At 32.9% G+C, this 20478-nt stretch overlaps 3 protein-coding genes across 7 annotated transcripts; 1 reads left to right on the top strand and 2 right to left on the bottom strand.

Moving 5' to 3' along the window:
- Positions 1-62: 62 nt before the first annotated feature.
- Positions 63-6320, bottom strand: LOC140051149 (metalloendopeptidase OMA1, mitochondrial-like). 2 transcript variants are annotated; one of them, XM_072096280.1, is made up of 9 exons: positions 6316-6320; positions 5570-5868; positions 4974-5202; positions 4147-4323; positions 3624-3731; positions 2932-3060; positions 2475-2549; positions 2227-2373; positions 63-725 (listed from the first exon to the last, which is right to left on the bottom strand). In XM_072096280.1, exons 2-9 carry the CDS (start codon positions 5866-5868, stop codon positions 567-569), a joined length of 1323 nt encoding a protein of 440 aa, XP_071952381.1. In that variant the 5' UTR covers positions 6316-6320; the 3' UTR covers positions 63-566. The 2 variants fall into 2 exon arrangements, with proteins under 2 accessions (XP_071952381.1, XP_071952382.1); XM_072096281.1 differs by lacking the exon at positions 63-725 and adding an exon at positions 1893-1949 and having other exon boundaries at positions 2248-2373.
- Positions 6321-6444: 124 nt separating this feature from the next.
- On the top strand, positions 6445-13338 carry LOC140051148 (DNA methyltransferase 1-associated protein 1-like). Of its 4 annotated transcripts, none has more exons than XM_072096276.1 (12): positions 6445-6595; positions 8215-8342; positions 8590-8678; positions 8764-8884; positions 9452-9526; positions 10042-10200; positions 10372-10542; positions 10816-11028; positions 11385-11453; positions 11584-11708; positions 12242-12494; positions 12850-13337. In XM_072096276.1, exons 2-12 carry the CDS (start codon positions 8235-8237, stop codon positions 12904-12906), a joined length of 1440 nt encoding a protein of 479 aa, XP_071952377.1. In that variant the 5' UTR covers positions 6445-6595; positions 8215-8234; the 3' UTR covers positions 12907-13337. The 4 variants fall into 4 exon arrangements, with proteins under 4 accessions (XP_071952377.1, XP_071952376.1, XP_071952379.1 ...); XM_072096275.1 differs by having other exon boundaries at positions 6450-6595; positions 8171-8342; XM_072096278.1 differs by having other exon boundaries at positions 6465-6595; positions 8161-8342; positions 12850-13338.
- A 352-nt stretch (positions 13339-13690) lies between these two features.
- LOC140051440 (ciliary microtubule-associated protein 2-like) lies at positions 13691-20258 on the bottom strand. The gene is made up of 10 exons (XM_072096657.1): positions 20081-20258; positions 19582-19669; positions 19092-19262; positions 18165-18287; positions 17406-17543; positions 17004-17147; positions 16578-16745; positions 16175-16303; positions 15575-15699; positions 13691-15261 (listed from the first exon to the last, which is right to left on the bottom strand). The coding sequence occupies exons 1-10, from the start codon at positions 20131-20133 to the stop codon at positions 15147-15149; spliced, it is 1254 nt and encodes a 417-aa protein (XP_071952758.1). The 5' UTR covers positions 20134-20258; the 3' UTR covers positions 13691-15146.
- Between the last annotated feature and the right edge of the window lie 220 nt (positions 20259-20478).

Genomic DNA, 20478 nt, shown 5'->3' with positions numbered 1-20478 from the left:
TGTATATTTTTATTCATAAAATACATATTGTACATCATTATGTAACATTAAAAAAATGATTGTAATTAATATTTACTACGACGACTTCTCATTGAGTTTAATAAAATATAATAGAGTATTTGCACTTGTATAAAACCAAGTCATCATGTGCATAGGTTTTCAATGTTCTTTAACATTATAAAGTAATGTATTGCATTACTTCGGTTTATCTTTATCTGCATTGATCATAATTGCTAAATCAAAATGTCTTAAATTCATATCTCAGAATATTAAGAGGTTGACAAAACTTTGATGGTATCCATGATTTTGAATATCAACGTCTCTACCTTGCCATTAAGTAATCTCCTATAATTCCATTGCTTCAAAGGGATAAATAAACATCTACATGATTATTATATCATTCACATGATCATTAGCAAGTATATTTTAGATAGTGCACTGATCCTGATTAACTATACTTTAAATATTAAGGTACACTACTCGAAGAGAAATTATAGTGAACAATATCTCTATGGCTATTACAGTACAGTATAAGCAGGCAGATATTGAACTATACTATCACATCATCATAATTCAGCTGGATTGATCACAATTCCTGGTACAACCATTGTTCGTGGTTCTTTTTTGACGACTTCACTTTTCTGAGCTTTCATACTCTTTAGCACTAGCCTTGGATCTTCTTGTGGAAGACTAGGACAGTTACAGAACTCTCTTATTTTTATTGCCTGAAGTTAAAAAAAAAATATAAGCACAATTTATAATGTTTTTAACAATAATATTATTTACTGTCCAAATACAACAATAAGACTGGCTACAATAAATGATGGGACTATATGCGCTATTGGGCCTTGTATTCTTTAGGAACTTATGTCCACCTAAAAACTGGTTTAATCCTCTTTTACTTTAGACGGGTCTAGGACAGCTACCCCCTGGACAACTACCACCCGGACAATAACCCCCTGGACAATCGCCCTCCTAGGACAACTACCCCCCGAACAACTACCCTCTTAGGACAACTACCCTTTAGGACAACTACCCCCTAGGACAACTACCCTCTAGGACAATTACCCACTAGGAAAATTACAATTGGCGGCCAATTGCCCATAGGACAACTACAGCTTTGGACAACTACGATTGGTAACCAAATTAACAAGCTGCTTCTTTTGGTGCCAATTGTATTGTAAAATCAAATTGTGTGTGAAGAGAGGCCTACGAGGGCGTTGTACCACACTACATTTAACAATATTTGACGTGAAATTATTAAAATATCGATTTGTAGTCTATTTTGTAATAACTGTAGCGATATTTATTTTTTTTAAACTTCTAGGACAAACAATGTTGGCACAGTTAGCTATGTTTTCATAATAGGCAGACTAAGAGTTGTATGAACCTGTCAAACGGGGGAGAGAGAGAGATTGATTTTCAAATCGTCTAATGTAATCAATTGATTAATAGTGTAGGTATTTTTTTATCTAAAGTAAAATTAGGAGGTTCTTTGCTGTAGAATACGAATTGGAAAATGAAATAAGTAGAAATGTTTAAGTCATATCCACATCATGGATATAATTATTGTTTAGGTTCCAAAAACGTTTATTGTCGATTAGGGAGAAACTGTAAAAAAACAAATCAATTTAAGTTCTTCTATGAAGTAGTAACAGCCAAACCAATATTCCATTATTACTGGAGTAGTAAACGTATAATGTCATTAAACAGCATAACATAAGCTCTTACGGTAAAACATTTGTTTAGAAAAAGAAAAGAGAGAACAAAATCGGGCCAATTTTATCGATAATAAGGGGCTGTTCCAGTTCCACTATCTTACAAATACCCTCTAGGCCAACTGCTATGCCCCTAGGAAAACTACCCCTCTAGAACAACAACACTTTCTAAACAACCACACCTACACCTAGGTTATAATTACAATCTTGTAAAACTTACTAAACTTCAAAACATAGGGAGAGAGATTGATCTTAAATGAAAGACTATTTTATTGACTGGTGCAGCTAGGTAAACTGTATGTTCCTAGATTTATATACGGCATCTTCATGTCACACAAGAATAAAATAAGCCCACCTCTTTATTTTTCAAGATTGGAATACTTTTTAATAATTTGATCGATTAATGTAAAATAACTGCTGACGATACGCATATTAAAACATTCAAAAGCTTTTATTTAAGATCAATCTCTCTCCCTATGTTTTGAAGTTCAGTTTTACAAGATCCTACCTTTGGTATTAATTCTTCAAATTTCTTTGCTCTATTTTCATGCGTTGGATGCGTACTTAGCCATTCAACGTCCAACTCATCATTTTTCTCACTTGCATCCGCCATCATCTCCCAGAACACCTGACTTTCCCGAACATCAAAACAACTCTGAAAATTAAGGCACATTGTCAATAATTTTATCTTAATTTTTAATGATGTACAGTATTATTACAGCTCACAGATTTGCAATGAGCAAAGCAGGTACTTACAGTTGCAGCAAGCTGGAGGCCTACCTCATCAGCTTCTAATTCAAGGCCTCTACTATATGGCATTTGGATAAGCAACTAAAATAAAAATAAATAATAAATTAGTTAATAAGCTATTTATATAAATAATGTTTTCTTTAATAATAGTTTTAAGTAATATTCACAATCATACTTTGTAGGTAGCCACCATTACTATTTACCAAAAGCAAAAATAGCAAGCAAAATAAAGGGTGCCCCAAAGTCTTTCAATGTCCATGGAAAAAATAAACTTTATTTTAACTTTTGCTACCCAAAATGTTAATGTTTAAGTTATTGTATTTGCTATATATGAGTAACACAGTGTCTTGCAGCAAAGATTACTGTTAAAAGCCCAGAACCTTTAATGCTCCATATAAGGAAATAAAATAATATCTCAATCAACAAAAGGATAAATTAAACTGAGCTATCAAATCATACTTACTTCAGAAACTTTATTCTTAAACCAACTAGCCACGATAGCCAATCCATCATTCGGTAAAAATGCCCAGAGCCCTGCCAAAACCACTATCATCAACCAATCAAAGAACTCCAAGAAACTGATTTGTTCAGCCTGACAATTGATAAACCAAACAATTACTGATCAGCTGGTTACTCTCAACATATGGAGAGAAAAACCAGTCTGATAATTAAAACAGAAATAAAATTTAACCCTACTGTATATTCTATATAGGGATGTTACGATTTGCGATGACCTAAGATACAAAATCTAGACTGTGTCATGGAATATTTGTCACATTCCAAATATGGTTACTTCCATATACCAGCTACAGTACATTAAAACTGCAGTATATGTCATGAAGTGGAATTGTTTTTTAATAACTTAAGTGGTCTTATTTATTTTTATTATTTTTGTTAACTTAAATAGTACGTACATACAGTATTTTGTTCGCTTGAAAAAATAATTGTTTTAATTTAAAATTTGTTTTGTTGAATATGGCATTTTAATATCAAAAAATTGGATCGAAAACAATTGAAAACTGAAAAAAACTGTAATTTGACGAGAAAAATATAGTTCAACTGTCTATCAGACAATGGAATTTTGGTTGGGGACAATATATCTTTAAGTGGTATTGATTGTGGCAATGAGACATATCCAGGGTGAAGCACACCTACCGCATGATTTAAGACAACATGAGCAAGTTCATGTGCTAAAATGATTCCTAATTGCTGCTCATTTTTAACGGCATGGAACATACCAGTGAAGACAAAGATCTGACCATTCTGTGAAACCAAACAATGACATTATCAAAATCTGAATCAAAAATTATTTATAGTTAGTCAGAAACAATTGAGAAGTAGTTTGCAAAGACACAAATCTATCAAAACAAATGATAGATGGGATGAGGTTGTATTTTGTAGTCAAACTTATTGATTAAGAAGCCAGAAAGAAAAAAGAATTTAACAAACAAAGCATCTCACACTAGTTGTAATGCTCTGTCTACACTATCAAAAAAGTTTGACAAAAAATTATAATATGCCCAAATATAGTAGTGATATACCCAAATATGGTAGTGATATGACATTATCATGTCCATATATTATATGGACACATCACATTTCCTTTTCACAAAATGTGATAGTGTAGACAGAGCTTTAAGCACTGAACACAAAAAAAGGGTAAAAACGTGAGTATTACCGGCAGAACAAATGCATTTTTCTGTTGAGGGTCATTTACAATATGAACGATCCATGTTTTGTTCTTAATCTCTGGAATGTGTTGGTTGTGTTTTATTAACTGTGAAGCAACATCCTCAACTATACGATACAAGTCATTTTCTGAGTCAACAAACTTCTTATCAAACTGCATGCATTGCTGAAAAAGAAGGGTTTGCCAGGTTATTAAAGAAAAAGGCCTCACTTTGTTAAGCTTTGTCTACACTATCAAACTTTATGTGACACCAAAATGTGATGTGCCCACATGGACATGATGATGTCATATCACTACCATATTTGGCCATATCACTACCATATTTGGCCATATCACTACCATATTTGGGCACACTTTGTTGTCAAACTAGTTTGATAATGAAGACAGAGCTTTAGATAAAAGATTATAGAAAATCCATTGAAAACAAAAACTGTGAAACACACAAAGATGATAATCTGCAGGACTGAATAATGCATGATAGTATACAAATAATGAATGTTTATAAGTTGAATGGGAAGAATATTTTATGAGTGAAAGATTAACTGTTCTATTTAATAAGGTAGAGCCGAGCTAAATATAGCAGTCTGGCCTTGACCAATACTAAGAAGTGACCTAAGAAGTGCTTGGTAGAAATGAGTTGATGGATAAGCTGGAAAGTGTTGGGGGTTATCAACTAATAACACTCTACATTGTTTTACTGTATGTATCGGCGAAGGAGCCAATGAAGACATAGGAAAATAGAATTGAATCAATATATGTAAATGTATGGTTCCAACAATGTGTACAAACAAACATTCAATAATGTCCCCACAAACCTTCTCATATTCTACAGCGGCAATCTTTGCTAACTGACTCTCTGAGAAAAAGATGACACGTCTACGGTTGGTAATTGGAGTTGTCTGAAGATGGGATACGTAGAATACGCCAACTACAAAACATGTACCACCAATAAATGCCAATATACGGTACTTGTTCTTCTGTAAGACTTCTATGAAGTATTTCCTTTTTTCTTTTGGTAGCCCCTTCCACCACTGACGAAACACTCTTTAAAGAAAAAGTTACACTCTTATATACTGGGCCTAGTACAGTACTAAATAAAGATTCTAAATCAAGTGGTTTTGGCAGGGGAACAGCAAACCATCATAAAATTGAATTTACTGGAACTTAATCTTCTTGGACTCAGGACTTAAAACTGGAGGACTGATGAATGATGTAGGCAACAGAAAGGTTGTTACTATAATGCACATTCAAAATACACAACAATTCCATTGTAACAATAACATGTGAAAAAAGTCTCCCAACTGAGTTTTCTTCTCGGTGGACCTGTGGTAATAATAAGTCTTATTGATTTTCCATATAATTTATAAATGAATTTTATATACACATAAAAACTTTCCAAAAATGGCCTCACCTTCCTGAGATAATTGCAACACCTTTAGTGATTGGTTTTAGCAGCAAGGCCAACAAAGGGCCAGCATTCTTTGGTTGTGATGTATGAAAGTTGCATGACTTTGTGACAGCAACACGAATTGAAGAACGTACATAAGGTTTATTATATAATTGTCTGTATTGCCCACATTTGCTTTTGTGTGCAATGCTGTTGAAATTGCGAATTATGTTATTGCAAGCAGACTTTGATTGATGCTGCAATTTGATAGGCGATAAATTGCATCGTAATCTAGAACACATTCTAGCAACTAAGTTAAACATCTGCAAATGAAAAAAATATAAATTGAATTAATAAATTGTATTTTTCATTAAAAATTGCGACAGACAGGCATGTGTTACTAACTAAGCCTAGCTAGGGCCTAATTAAATTTATTAGTATAAAAATCTCCATTCAAAATTTATCAAACTGTACAAAAGCATTTTTCTTAAATTCATAGTGCTTCTTTGCTAAATTTTTAAAGGACGAAACGACCACCATTCAAGACTTGACCTACTCAAACGAACTAATCCCTACGAGTCACATTCTTTAGAGTAAAAGCTAGGCCTAGCCTCTAGGCCTAAAGTTAATATATATACCATAATTCCGATTAGGGTGGGATATCTTCCGATAGCTTAGTGCATCACACATTTGTGATAAATGATATTTAAAACACGTTGAAATGGTGATCTATTTTATACTAAAAACAAACTTTTAAACTACAATTTTACCCTTCTTTTTTTCTTCTTTTGAACAGCGCCGCCAATCTTTAACTTTTTTGGTTGTTGAAGTGATATGGGACGCCTTCAGTGCATTATTGGCATGAGTTTGGAGTTTGGAGCAAAATGAAATACTGCCCTCAACTTATAACTTGAGGCGGGTACGACGGTACGGTGTGTACTCGAATCTTGCATTTGGTGCCTAGAAAATTCGTGAATAATGCCTTTTGTTAACGTTTACGTATACATTTTAGGGGTTTAAATTAAACTTCGACTATTTCTATACTACTTTGTAAGCTTAATAAGTTTGCTAGTTCTTAGACTCTAGGTCTTCTCATGTCATTTTAGTTTGGTTTTACTAGCTAGGCCTAGCCTAGCTAGGCTTGCAACAGAAAGACAGCAGAGGGCACTCTATAGTTAGTGTAGAAGGCGCTGTTGTAAGTACTTTCTATTCTAGAGGGAGGCTAGCCTGTACAGTGACAGTTAAGCACTAGGAGTGTAGGCCTAGCTAACAGTACTAGTAGTAGCTTACTATTATTGTAAATTATTTATTGACTCAATTACACATAGTAAAGGCTATTTTTGAAGCATTTGCAACAAAAAAATGATTTGGGCAAGAGAAATTTGTTGCATAATTTGATACCTTTCATTTTGTTGTGCAAATTGTCTAGCTAGGAAAAAGAGAAAATAATGAGCTGAAAGCGACTAAGCATGGTCACTAGAGATGCAACACAAGGGCGTAGACACAAACAAGTTGGGCGATATTTCCGTTTGCACCTGCATTTTTTTTTTACTCCTTTCAACTCCAAACTTGTTAAGTAACTTATCGTGAATACCACACCTTAGAATTGGGCCTCATAAGTACTTTTATGAAGGAGAATCACATAAAAAGTCCTTTAAATTGATGATTTTACAGACGTTTTTCCCACATACTGTTCGCGAATTTCGCATACTCGAATTTCAATTTTTTGGTTTCTATGGACTGGCAAAAGAGCAACTATAATAAAGGGTTAAAAACTCAGTGGAATGCATCTACTTTTAATGCATCTATTGAAATACACGTTTAATTTCAATATATTTTGTCAATAAAAATACTGTAACATGTTACTGCTGATAATGTGCTGTTTTCGAAGAATATCAACCCTATATCAGCATCACTACCTAGCCTAGCCCTAAGGGATATTATTCAGAGAAATTTGATTGACGTATAAACCTACACTACATGTTGTGATGATGAATTTGTTGATGTTTATTCTTAAAAGTTAACGAAACCGTTTACAATATCAAAAGTAACATTTCAGTTGTATTGTGATTGACAAAATATATTGAAATTGAATGTAATTTTCACCAATAAATGCATTAAATATGTATTCCACTGGGTTTTTAGCCCTCTATTATAGTTGCTCTTTTTGCGCTCTATAGAAACGACAATATTGAACATGGAGTATGCGGAATTCACGAACGGTGTACGAGAAACATGCCTGTAAATTTGTCAACTTAAAGGATTTATGTGTTACCTTTTTTATGATTCTCCTTCGTAAAAATATTTTTGAGGCCTAATTCTAAGGTGTGGTATTCACGATAAAGTTACTTAACAAATTTGGAGTCAAAATAAAAGACAGGTGAAACGAAACTAGCGCCGCAAGTTGACCAATGACAAGTGACAGTTTGAATAATCCATTGCTTTTGATTGACTTATTTTGTGTTGCGTCTCTAGTGGGAACTAAGCATGACTATGCTCATCACAAAAATTTCAATATCTAAATGTACTAAATTTTGTCATATAAACACACAATGCTAAAATTGTAAACTAAATTTTAAAATTTGACCCATAAGTTTATTATATTTTTATTTTAGAAAAATTCAGAAAATTTCAAGAAATAAACTGTGGAGATCTTTTTCCTACTACAGATTGATAATACACAAACAAAATGACGTCAAGTGATGTAAAAGATATTTTGGATTTTGATGGAACTGGTATGATGGGGCAAACCTCGGAGGTTTCCATCAAAGACATCTTTGGATCAGATCAGAAAAAGGTAGGTTTATCCCTAAAATGGACAAATGCGCCTGCAGTAGAGAATCAAGATTACATTAGATGCACTTAACTAATTTCAGATACACACAAGATTGACTTCCATGCAACAATGGTAGTGCCCTGTAAGTTTTTACCTTCAAAGCAAAAGAAAAACAACTTTTGACTCATCATTGACATAATTTAGAAAAAACATTGATTTGTCATAATTTAATGTGTCATGACTCATATATCATGTATTTTCTCTACAGAAAGTAAAGAAACAGTCTGAACCAGTTTTCAAACGTCCCGAGGGCATGCACAGAGAACTGTATGCATTGTTGTACTCTGATAATAAAAAGTAAGTTGATAAATGACAAACATTAAACTACAGCTTTACTGCTCCTTCTCTCTTTTGAAAAATTTGTTTATGGTTTTTTTTACAGTGATCCACCACCTCTCATCCCAAGTGATACTAACACTGGTTATAAGCAAGTGAAAGCAAAGCTTGGTATAAAAAAAGTGAGATTTTGGAAGTTTATGCCGTTTACAAACCCAGCAAGAAAGGCAAGTACAATTTTGTTCATTCATACTGCATAATTCAATATTATGAGAATAGGTAGTATAATGAGTAACTTTAAATCAGAAGGAACATTTATACAACATTACTCTGTAGATTTACTTACTTTATGTATAGGTGGCTTTCTGGGTTTAGCCTCTCTTGATTTCAATATGAATTTTTTTTATTTAAAGATGTATTGTCCCCCTAAAGAAATATTGTTTTTGTTGAATATGCCATTTTCATGTCACATAATATTTATTTATTCATATTCACCAAAAACTGGTTGGAAAAAAAAAATTACTGAAAAAATGTAATTTAAAGCAAAAATACCTAAATTGTTTTTGTCAGACAATGGTTTTGGTTAACATTAACCATTTCTTTTGCCATTTTATAAGTGAAATAATTATTTTTGTTGATTTTTTTTCTACAGAAGTGAATAACTTTATTAAAACTGCAAAATTGCCTATTCAATTTTCCTGTTTTTAAGAGACAATACATCTTTAAAAGGAAAAAAGAAGAGAAATAAATTCATTGAAACAATGTATAATAATATAGAATATTTTTTTCTGTAGGATGGTTTTGTATTTCATCATTGGAGAAGAGTTGCAGATGAAGGCAAAGATTACCAGTTTGCAAGATTTAATAAGGTTGCAATAACTTTAACAGTATTTATGTGACGTCATAATATCACCAGCCATGATTTTAAGAATTTACAACAAAGTACATGCCTTGTCTTTTAAGGCGAGCGAGTGCGATCACTCACCTAACACATTCCTAAACTGCCCTTAAGGAGTGCGATTCACAACACGCTTAATTTTGGTAAACTTCTACAAACTAAAATACTAACAGCGGAGTGCAATTTGTAGCACACCTATCATTTTCAAAAGACAAGTCCTGAGTGTATACAGTAAATACTGTAGCTATAAAACTAATACTATAAAAAATATTATATATTTTATAGTATTAATTTTATAGCTATTTACTTGATACACTTTGGTTTCATTTCTTAAAATCATTGTAAAGTAATTAAAAGACTGAATTTTACTAGCCACATGTTTGTAGTTGTTATACTGTACTGTTTTCTTGATGATTTTTATAAAGACTGGATTTTAATAGCCACAATTTTGTAATTGTTTGTGTACTATTTTCTAATGCTTTTTAGCAAGTACAGGTGCCAATGTATTCAGATCAAGAGTATCACCTGCATTTGCACGATGAGAAATGGACCAAACAAGCAACTGATCATCTCTTTGATCTATGTGGGCGATTTGATTTCCGCTGGTTTGTTATTCATGACCGCTTTGATTCTCACACACATAGTGTAAGTATAACAAACATTATAGAGGCTGAAGAACATAGGAAAATACCAGTGTGCCAGAAATTGAATTAATTGAAAAGCACCATGTATTGCATGATATACGATGTACATTGTACATAAAAATAATAAAATGTACATTGTGTTGATTGTAGTTATATCATTGGTTTTTTTTAGAAACGAAGTATTGAAGACATGAAAGAACGTTACTATAATATTGTCAACAAACTTGCTAAAGTACGTGCTGACCCAAGCCTTAGCAGTCGTGCACCACTTGTCTTTGATGCAGAACATGAACGCAAACGCAAAAGTCAGCTTATCAAATTATTTGAAAGAACACCAGAACAGGTATAACTTTTCATTATGTGAAATGTTTCGATTGAAGTTTGAAATAGGCGTGCATTTTTTCCCAAAAATCTCCCTTTCTTCATTTTCTTGGAGGTTACTTTATTTGTTTATGATTTTCTTTATATTTATTCTATATCATACACATGAAGTAACCTCAGTCTTGTGTTGCAACCTTGACACTACCATCTGACCCTTGACCTTGGTATTTAAAGGCAAGTATGTAACTGCCAAAAGCATAGCGCCACTACGTTTATATTGATTATATATCCTCAGGTTGAGGAAGAAGAACAGTTAATTCAAGAACTTAAAAAGATTGAGTTAAGGAAGAAGGAACGTGAAAAGAAAGCGCAAGATTTACAGAAGTTGATAACAGCGGCGGACCACAGCTCTGATACCAGACGAGTTGAGAAAGCTTTTAAGAAGAAGAAGATGCACACTATGCCAAGCAGTAAAAGATCTAAAGATCATGAAGGCGGTTCCACAAAGGTTGGATATTTAGTATCTATTTGTTTAAATTACAACATTAATGTATATCAGTTTCAGAATCAAATAGAATTTATAAACCTTTATAAAAACAATTTCTTTATTTTCAAAAAATTACTACATTGCTCATTGACATTCTGACAAAGAAAATAGAAAAATAAACGCAGTTATTAAAAAAATTGGATCTTTATCTTGGCTGGGATATTGGTAACGGTTACTTAGTCGTTTTTACGGTTCAGAATATTTAGCATACTTTCAACGATAGACAATAATTTACATAATAATATATATATAAAATAGTTTAGTTTAAGTTTAATCTGATTTAACATTTGTTTTGTTTTTCTTTTTTTACAAATTAGATTCCTGAATCAACTGGCATTAAATTTCCAGATTTCAAGCAATCTGGTGTATCATTACGAAGTCAGAGGGTAATTATTTTTTATTATCTGTAACAATTATTTTAACTAAAAAATGACAAAAAGGCTATTATTTGAATGTTCGAAAGTTGTTTACATTCTTTCTTTGTTGTGAAATTACTTATTACTTACCACATTATAGATGAAGCTGCCATCATCTGTGGGTCAAAAGAAGACAAAATATATTGAGGTTTCTTTAGATGAATTAGGAGTTCCAGTTTATCCAATGCCAACGGACGATATATCTGTACAGTATAATGAGCTCAGGTATGAAATAGATAGGCTTGAAAATGTTTTTATACTATTAAGTTAGTGAAGTTTTGCGGTGTGATTCAAAAAAGAAAATCAAGTTGAGAACATTTCTACGTTTCGATTGACAGACCATCTGACAGAGCCATAACCTAGCAAAACTGGGCTTATTAGCTCACTGGACAAAGAATAATAATAATAATAATAATAATAATAATATCCTGGATTTATATAGCGCCTAATATAATGAAACCTCTAAGCGCTGAACATTATTACCCCAGTCATTTTTTGGATTAAACACAGTTAACCAAAACAATGGCATTACTGTAGCTGTCAAAGTAGATGATGGCCATCAAATCACATGGTGTACCACAAACATAGTGTTTTTTCACCATGGAAACCTTAAACATTGTTTTTTTTTAATATTATATATAATATATGTTGTAGGATGGTCATGATAAAACAAATTTCTTTGGAGACATTAGTTAAGTTGCCCCTATATTACATGCTCAACTCCTATTATCCACCTAATTGTTTTACCCTATTCACAGGTCTGATGTTGTACTACTGTACGAGCTGAAACTAGCCAAGGCAAATCAAGACTTTGAATTGCAAACACTTAGACACAGACTGGAAGCATGCAGTCAGGGTAAGGACCTAGGCCCTGAGCTAACAGAACTAATACAAAGTACAAATCTAACTACAAATCTAGCTGAAACAACTGGAGGTGATCCACTTGCTTCCGGAAAGAAAATATCGGAAATGATTGATGTGGATGTTGTATCAACTACACCATCGACCCCTGTGAGTACCAATTGTGTATATATATTTTTCCTACCTGTTTCAATGTACCATATTTTCATATACCTATCATATCCAGCGCTGATAAGCTTATCAACGCTGTTATTAAAGCATGCATCACGGAGTGCTTGCTTATGACCCATGTATGTCCGAACAACACGCCGTTCGTTGTATACCTCCCACAATGTTTAATTTGTTTAGTAATGCTTAATTTATGTTTAGTTTGGAGTACATACCGTGTATACCGACTGGGCCAGCAAACTCCCTCCTTTCTTTCCAATTGTTCTATCTATATAAATGTGTTTGTAATTACTGAATAAAATTTGTTTTCATTTGTTTAAACTTGTTTATGTTTCAGAGAAAAAGAAGAGCTGCTATTGAGCAATTAAACATGATTAAGAAGCTTAAAAGGTGAAAAAAGCGAGGCAATAATTATTATTTTATTCACAATGAGAAGAAATTGTTTATTGTTTCATTAATAACCCATTTATCAGCACTGAAACCCAGTATTTGGATGCAGCAATGAGAAAGGCTTCTTGGAAAGGCTATTCATCACTAGTGTACCAGTGTTCCTGATTTTTCTGCAGGTCTAGACATAGAGGATTCCAATACTTAAAGACATTCCTGACAAAATCTAGGCAGAGACTTAAAATCATCATCATCATCATAATAATAATAAGTAATCATGTCTGCTTAACAAGGATTTTGTCATTGTTTTTGGAAAGATGGATGGGTTAAATTCTTAGTTTGGTTGAAATTTGTTGCAGCCATAAACATACACTACAGTATATACAGTAGTTAACTTATCTTTTTGTAATAAAAGAACAAAAACAAGTTCAGTTGCCAGCTTTTGCTTATAGTGTCTTATCACATGTATTATCCTTCAACACACTCTCTACCTGTGGTACAAACCTTTACAATATTGGAACATGACATACATACATTCAGATAGATCCATGTTCTGTCAAGAATTCTCACAGCCAATCAACTTGCTTGTCCCAATACCAACCACAGGCAATCTCGACCTTAGTGTAACCAGATGCCAAGTAAGCTGCCTAACCAAACTACACCACTCAATTGGATTATGTGTTCACATTACCAAGCTTCAACATTAGTTTTTTTTATCTTAACTATTCCTAATGTACACAATTTGAGCTGAGAACCATTTTACATTATCTCAATAATTACAATAAAACAAATTAAATATGCAATATGCAGATTTTATCTGCATAGATTTATTACACTTTCACCCTGATAATTGATCTATATAATATTTTGAATTAACCCATAACTATAATCCGGCAACTCATCCCAAAATAACATAACACAACATTGTCTACTAGTTTTACCAACATTACACCATTACTCATTTTTTCTGTTAACAATATTTCGGCGGTTAAGCATTGTACTGTATATATTGGTGGGAAAATTTACATAATATAATTTGTCTTGCCAAATGCTTTATTTTTCCTCACCCATCCACCTGATTCCTCTAAAAATAAAATTGTTTGAATTCACATCTATTTGCATAACTTTGCCTGGAAGGAAGAACTTGTGTGGAGACAATACAAGGTCACTATGCGTCACTCTTGCATAGTACATTTAAACAAAGGGTTGGAACATACAGTAGAACCCCTATTAAGGGACACAGTCAGAATCAACAAAGTGTCCACTGAACAGGGGCTGGCTCTGTGCTAAAACATATCCATGTTTCTCTAGTGTAGTGTCCTCATAACAGGGGTGTCCCTTGAATAGAGGTGTTCCCATAATAGGAGTTTCCAATGAATGGGGGTGTCCCATAATAAGGTGTCCCCTGAATGGGGGTGTCCCAATAATAGGGGTGTCCCTTGGATGGACGTGTCCCATAATAAGGTTTTCTCTGAATGGGGGTGTCCAAAATGAGAGGTCTATAACTGTTGTTACAATTGTTCTGCGTAGCATAGCCCACAACGGATATGTATACAGTTTATTAGCTAATTTCAATTATAATATACACGTTTTATAAATGTATTGCACCATTCTTGTTTTGCAAAATTACATTTAAAAATACACTATAAACCAATGTTATACAGTCATTTTAAGTTGGAATAATGACTTCTGTTTTTACCCATTTACACTAGGATGTTAAAGATAAATAAACATACATTTTTCTTACATAAACAAAATAAATTGGAAAAGTTTTCATATTAGAACTACAGGAAAATCACTTTGCTGTCATTGATAAAAATAATATTTTTAAAAATCCGATCAAGTGATCATCATCATAGATGGTTATTCTATAGTTCTGGATGAAAATTGTTTTTAAAGGTTTCCTTTGGTTTATGTATGAAAAATGCATATTTATCTATTTATCGTTGATCGTTATTGTCCTACCCTAGTGTAAATGGGTCCTAACCCATGAGAAGGTAGTCTGGAAGAGCTAGACTGGAATTAGACAGTACTTACTAATAGTATACATATTTAATGTCCTATATACTTTTGTATGCAACACTATACATTATGCCTCCAGTAAAAGAGAAATTAAAACTACTTTATAAATTTAAAACATTGCTGATATACTTGGAATAATACTGTAGTTGGCTGAACTACATTTTTTTAATACCAAAAAAGTTTTTCTTAGGTAATATTTTCATACTTTATCATAATAAATGTATTTCAAGTTTGCTGTGCATATATTATCTTTCTTGCTTGGATGTAGTCTTGAGCTGTCTGTGGTTTTGTCAAATGAAGTCGATCTTCTGGGCGCACATTTTTTGGTTGAATACGCTCCCTGGAAAATAGAAAGATAACAAATACATTTGGTGACGGCACTTACAGCCAAAAGATCAATATACTGTACGACAACACAAATGTATTCTTTAATTCAGTTGGTATCTGAGTTGCATCTTCTATGACGCATTAGGCACCACAGTTTATGCTCTCATATACTTTATGCTAAGCTTGTATAGCAATAGAATACTTGAAACTTATTGTGTGAGTGTGGTATATATAACATATATAACAAATATGCCTCTTGTGACTCACAATCAGTTATGCCGAGAAGCTCAGAATGGTACTAAAGTCCTTATTTGACCAATACTTACAGCATCATATTGTCACGTTTTGTGCTCTTTCTTCCAACCTTTGAGTTGAAGACACTACAGTGTCCATTTCGATGCTGAGCCTCTACCCACCTCTGCATATCATATCTACCTGCTCCAACTGGATTCTATGAAATTAACAAACAAAATTGCATAAATTGCAAAATTGCATAAATACCAGAAGATACACTGAATATAGAATAGAAATGTTATGCTCCATCTTTTTATCTTTTTCCAACTATATCCCGGTAAAAAATTTAATTGGAAAAATTCAATCATTGATTGTGAATACTGTATAACAAATTCACTTTTATGGATAATGCAGTAGTTATGAGAAAACATGCACTGATGAATTGAGTGAAATTGTGGTTTACCTATGATCCCAACTTGGCATAATAATCTTACATGTATGGCAAAAGCTGGTGGTAAAATATCTCTGTTCTTTCCAGACTTTTGAAGAGTAAATTGTTTTGCATATTGTAGTAATATTATAAATATATATAATAAATCTAATTAACTTTATATCAATGAATTCCTAATACTTAATAATAAGAATCCCTAATACTTAATAATAAGAATCAATATATTTCAACTTGTACTTACATTTTGACCCGTGAAGAACTTCCTTGACCTCTTGTCAAATCGCTCTGCAGATGAAATAAATGGTGGCGAGTCTTTGGCCTGTGGTCGAGAAAGTTCCCTCGCAGTATATGACCCAGGTCCAGGGTCAGTCTGAATAAAAACAAAATAAAAATCATTTGAGGAAAAACAATATTAGTAGTGAGAAAATTCTAATCACCAATAAATCTTACAGATTTAATAATAAACACAAACTTATCAATCATATTTTATTATTACATTGTCATAATCTTAAAAGTTTTATATTTGATGTCGTAATTTGTACTTTATATTGTAAGCTGATTTTATCCATCTCCCTTTGTTAATTGCCCCATGAGGGATCAATGAAGATATATACTGATAAATTATTACATTTTTATAAACTTACATTTGACCTAGGCCACTGTGGTAGACTTGAACAATACATTCTTTCTGAAGGTCTTGTTGGGTACTGACTCACTTTACCAAATCTTCCATGTTTGATGTGATGCTCATCATTCCATTTGTCTGCAAAAGATTTAAGGTCGTATTGACCTGGACCAAGATTTGCCATTCCCTGTCGAAAAAAAATGTATCTATTACATCATCATTGACATTTATAGTCTCTTACAGGGCAGAAACCTACGCCACATAAATAGTTTTTACAAATACATTTATTCAAATAAAAATAAAAATAATAGTATGTACAATGTTTTAAGAAAATAATGAAATGGAGTCTCAGGAAACCAAGTTTGTATGGTAGATACCGCAGATTACTTTAAAAAAAATTATTAAAAAATTGGCTTACAAAAATAATAGTTCATGTTTAACTTACCGGTACAGCTAGATGCCCTGTTTTGATTGGTTTATTGCGATCTCCCGTGAAAAGGTCGTATGGTCCTCGTATACTTGTTACTTTGCCTGTCAGTTTTTCTGTGAAACTTTTAGTACTGTAAGTACCTGGTCCTAATTCACAACCCTAACGAAAAGAAATGAATTAAAAATTTAAGTTAATGATTGATCAACAGTTTTGACATACCACTGACATGAATATCTGTTTCCCAGTGATGGCATCACTATCACTACTTTGATCATCATAGTTAATAATCATTGTTGTTGTTATCTTCATTAATCTTTATTATCACAATTCCTGCACCCTGATCTATTCAGCTAAAATTCTGTCGTTTTGGATGAATATTTATAACAAAATTCATCCAATTCAGGATGATTTTCTTACCACAGACGGCAAATGCCTTGGCGTTGAAGACCCCGCATCTAACATCCCAACTGTACTTGTGGATTGCTTTGCCTTTCTTTCTAATGCTGAATGTGGAATACCACCTTCACCGTATGTTCCTGGCCCTGGAACTTCACTCTGAAAATGTAATAAATTGGTTAAGGGTGTGTGTAAAAACCATGGTACAGTGGAACAGAAATAAGGCTACATTCACATGAGCCTGGAGTTAAATGACACAGTGGCTGGATATCATTAAAAAATGGGTGTAGTTAGAGTAGAATAGAACCGTTCATACTAAGGAACTGTCCATACTAAGGAACTGTCCACACTAAAGAACTGTCCACACTAAAGAACTGTCCACACTAAAGAACTGTCCACACTAAAGAACTGTCTACACTAAATAACTGTCCACACTAAAGAACTGTCCACACTAAAGAACTGTCCACACTAAAGAACTGTCTACACTAAAGAACTGTCCACACTAAAGAAATGTCCACACTAAAGAACTGTCCACACTAAAGAACTGTCCACACTAAAGAACTGTCCACACTAAAGAACTGTCCACACTAAAGAACTGTCCACACGATCTCACTGGACTGAATCTTGGGCTGAGTATGAACATACTGTAGCCTAATTCTTAATTGTAGTACAAGTATATGCATGTAAAATAGCCGAGATTTAATTTAAAGGTATTTATATCAACATTAATTTATTATTTGTACAATATTATTATGTATTTATTCTTATCAATATGCATACCGTTCCTGTGTATCGAAATCGTTGCTCCTTTGTGCTACAAACTCCACTAACGCTAACTGGTTTCTCAGAAATCACTTCTACAAAATCTTTTATGTTGTAAGAACCTGGCCCAAGATTACGCTCCTGTTATGATAGGAAATAGGAAAAATATATTATAGTTGGGACATAATTATAAAAATGTGTGTTTATATAGTTGTTATTAACACATACAGTACTTTGAACAAGCACAGTCTTTCTGAATTTTAAATTGAAACAATTTTGTTGGCATTGTGACAATACCAATATCGTCTTCATGCTAGAAACTCATGACCCTCGGCAGTCAGCAGTGGAGCACCTATCGGCACACCCCTCCAGGAGATGATCCCCCACTGTTTTCGGAAAGTGCATCAGAAACTGCGTATACGGTACATTATAATATCTATACCATATACAGTTCAATATTGTAGATTATATATATATACATATAAGCACAAAATCAAAATTGTGAATTATATTGATGATTTTTTAAATAAAAAAACCACTGCACTTTGATCAATTCTGATAAATATTAACCTTAAGTGAATGAGGTATAGCTATAGATAATACTGTACTTTATACAAATACCAATCTACATAGCAACCTTGCTATGAGAATCTACGTGCATGGGTCTTGATAATTAATGAAGCTAAGACCAATAGTAGATGGCAAAACCATAATGTATTTCCCCTGACCTAAGTTAATATTTTGCATTGTGTTAATGGCTAGATTCTAGAGTCAAGAGTTAAGCCTTGTCTACACTATCAAACTTTATATGACAAAAAAATGTGATGTGCCAATATATGCCCATGATGATGTAATAGCACTACACTATTTGGGCACATCACAGTTTTTTTTGTCAAATTAGTTTGGTAGTGTAGACACAGTTTTAAATTATGCTTGAAAACCTACAATTTTCCTTTTCTTTTCCCATTGTTCCTTGTGGAGTAAATGTGGAAGTGCAGCCATGCGTGATACCTCGTAAGCCCTTGCCCATCCTGGTCCAGAAGCCCGCCAGTCAACAGCATTCTTACTGAACCCACCCACCTCTGTTTTGTATACTCCGGGGCCTAGCTTTCGTCGCTGAAAATAGAAAGAATTTGAAATTTATACAATCAGGATGAATTTAGTTGAGTTCCAGTAAGACATTATTTTTATTCAAATTAGATGCTATGAGAAATTACACTTATTCAAATAAGATATTTATTTAAATGGCATGCTTATTTAAATAAGACACTTATTTAAATGGAATGCTTATTCAAATAAGACACTTATTTAAGTGGCATGCTTATTCAAATAAGACACAGTGACATTTTCCATGCAATTATAAAAACCGATAAAATAATTTAAACTCTTGAAGGAAATATTATTTTTTTATTTTAATTATTAAAAATAATTGTACCAGTGGGTCCATAGATTTTGAGCATGAATTGACTTGAGTGAAGGTACCAGGCATTTTACTCTGTGGGTGAATTCCAGCAACATCAAACCTAAAAATAAATAAGTACATTTAATATTATAATGTATGCATTTAAATTATTTTTCCCTATTATTATATTTTTCTATATTATAAAATTGTTACCAATGAATAAAAGTAGGCCTATCTATAATTATTTATTATACTTATAGGCTATAATAAATCATTTATAAAATTATGATCAATTTAAATATAATAAATACATATTGAAAAATTATAATTCATCAGAATGTATAAATGAATTTAACCAGATTAAATATCTAAATAATTTTCTAGGCCTTGGCACAGTTACCCTAATGTAGTAAGTCCCAGACAAACAGGGCCTAGACTAGAAGGTCCTAAGCCCTGTTAAAATCATTTATTGAGGTACACAGTAGTACCTTTACACTTCACACATATCAACTTAAGCACGTAAGCAACTTACCGTGATTTTTGTGTTCCAAATGGAGCACCCTGAAATCGTTTTTCAACCATCATCTTGCTTATAAATTAATATTATATTTTAAAATTAAATATTAAGTAAACATGCACAGTAGCAATGAAACCATGCACCAATGAGTTTTTGGTGGGTAATATTCGCCGTGTAGAAATACAATCCTTGTCACAACACCAGACTGCTGAGTACGTAAACACGAGATAAGCAGGTAGTTGAGAACGGTTGCTATGTACGCTCGCGACGACGACGACCACCTTGTTGTTGTGTGAAGCAGCTTGTGAAGTTTTGATTAGCGCCCTCTATAGTCAATGAAATCTTTAACTTTCTAACACAAAACTCAGTTTATAATTAAATGAATTTATTATTACTATACAATATAATAAAAT

This window comes from Antedon mediterranea, chromosome 6 (genome assembly GCF_964355755.1).
Source record: "Antedon mediterranea chromosome 6, ecAntMedi1.1, whole genome shotgun sequence".
Taxonomy (NCBI): Eukaryota; Metazoa; Echinodermata; class Crinoidea; order Comatulida; family Antedonidae; genus Antedon; species Antedon mediterranea.
The sequence above is the reverse complement of the archived record's forward strand: the minus strand, read 5'-3'. Positions and strand labels throughout refer to the sequence as shown.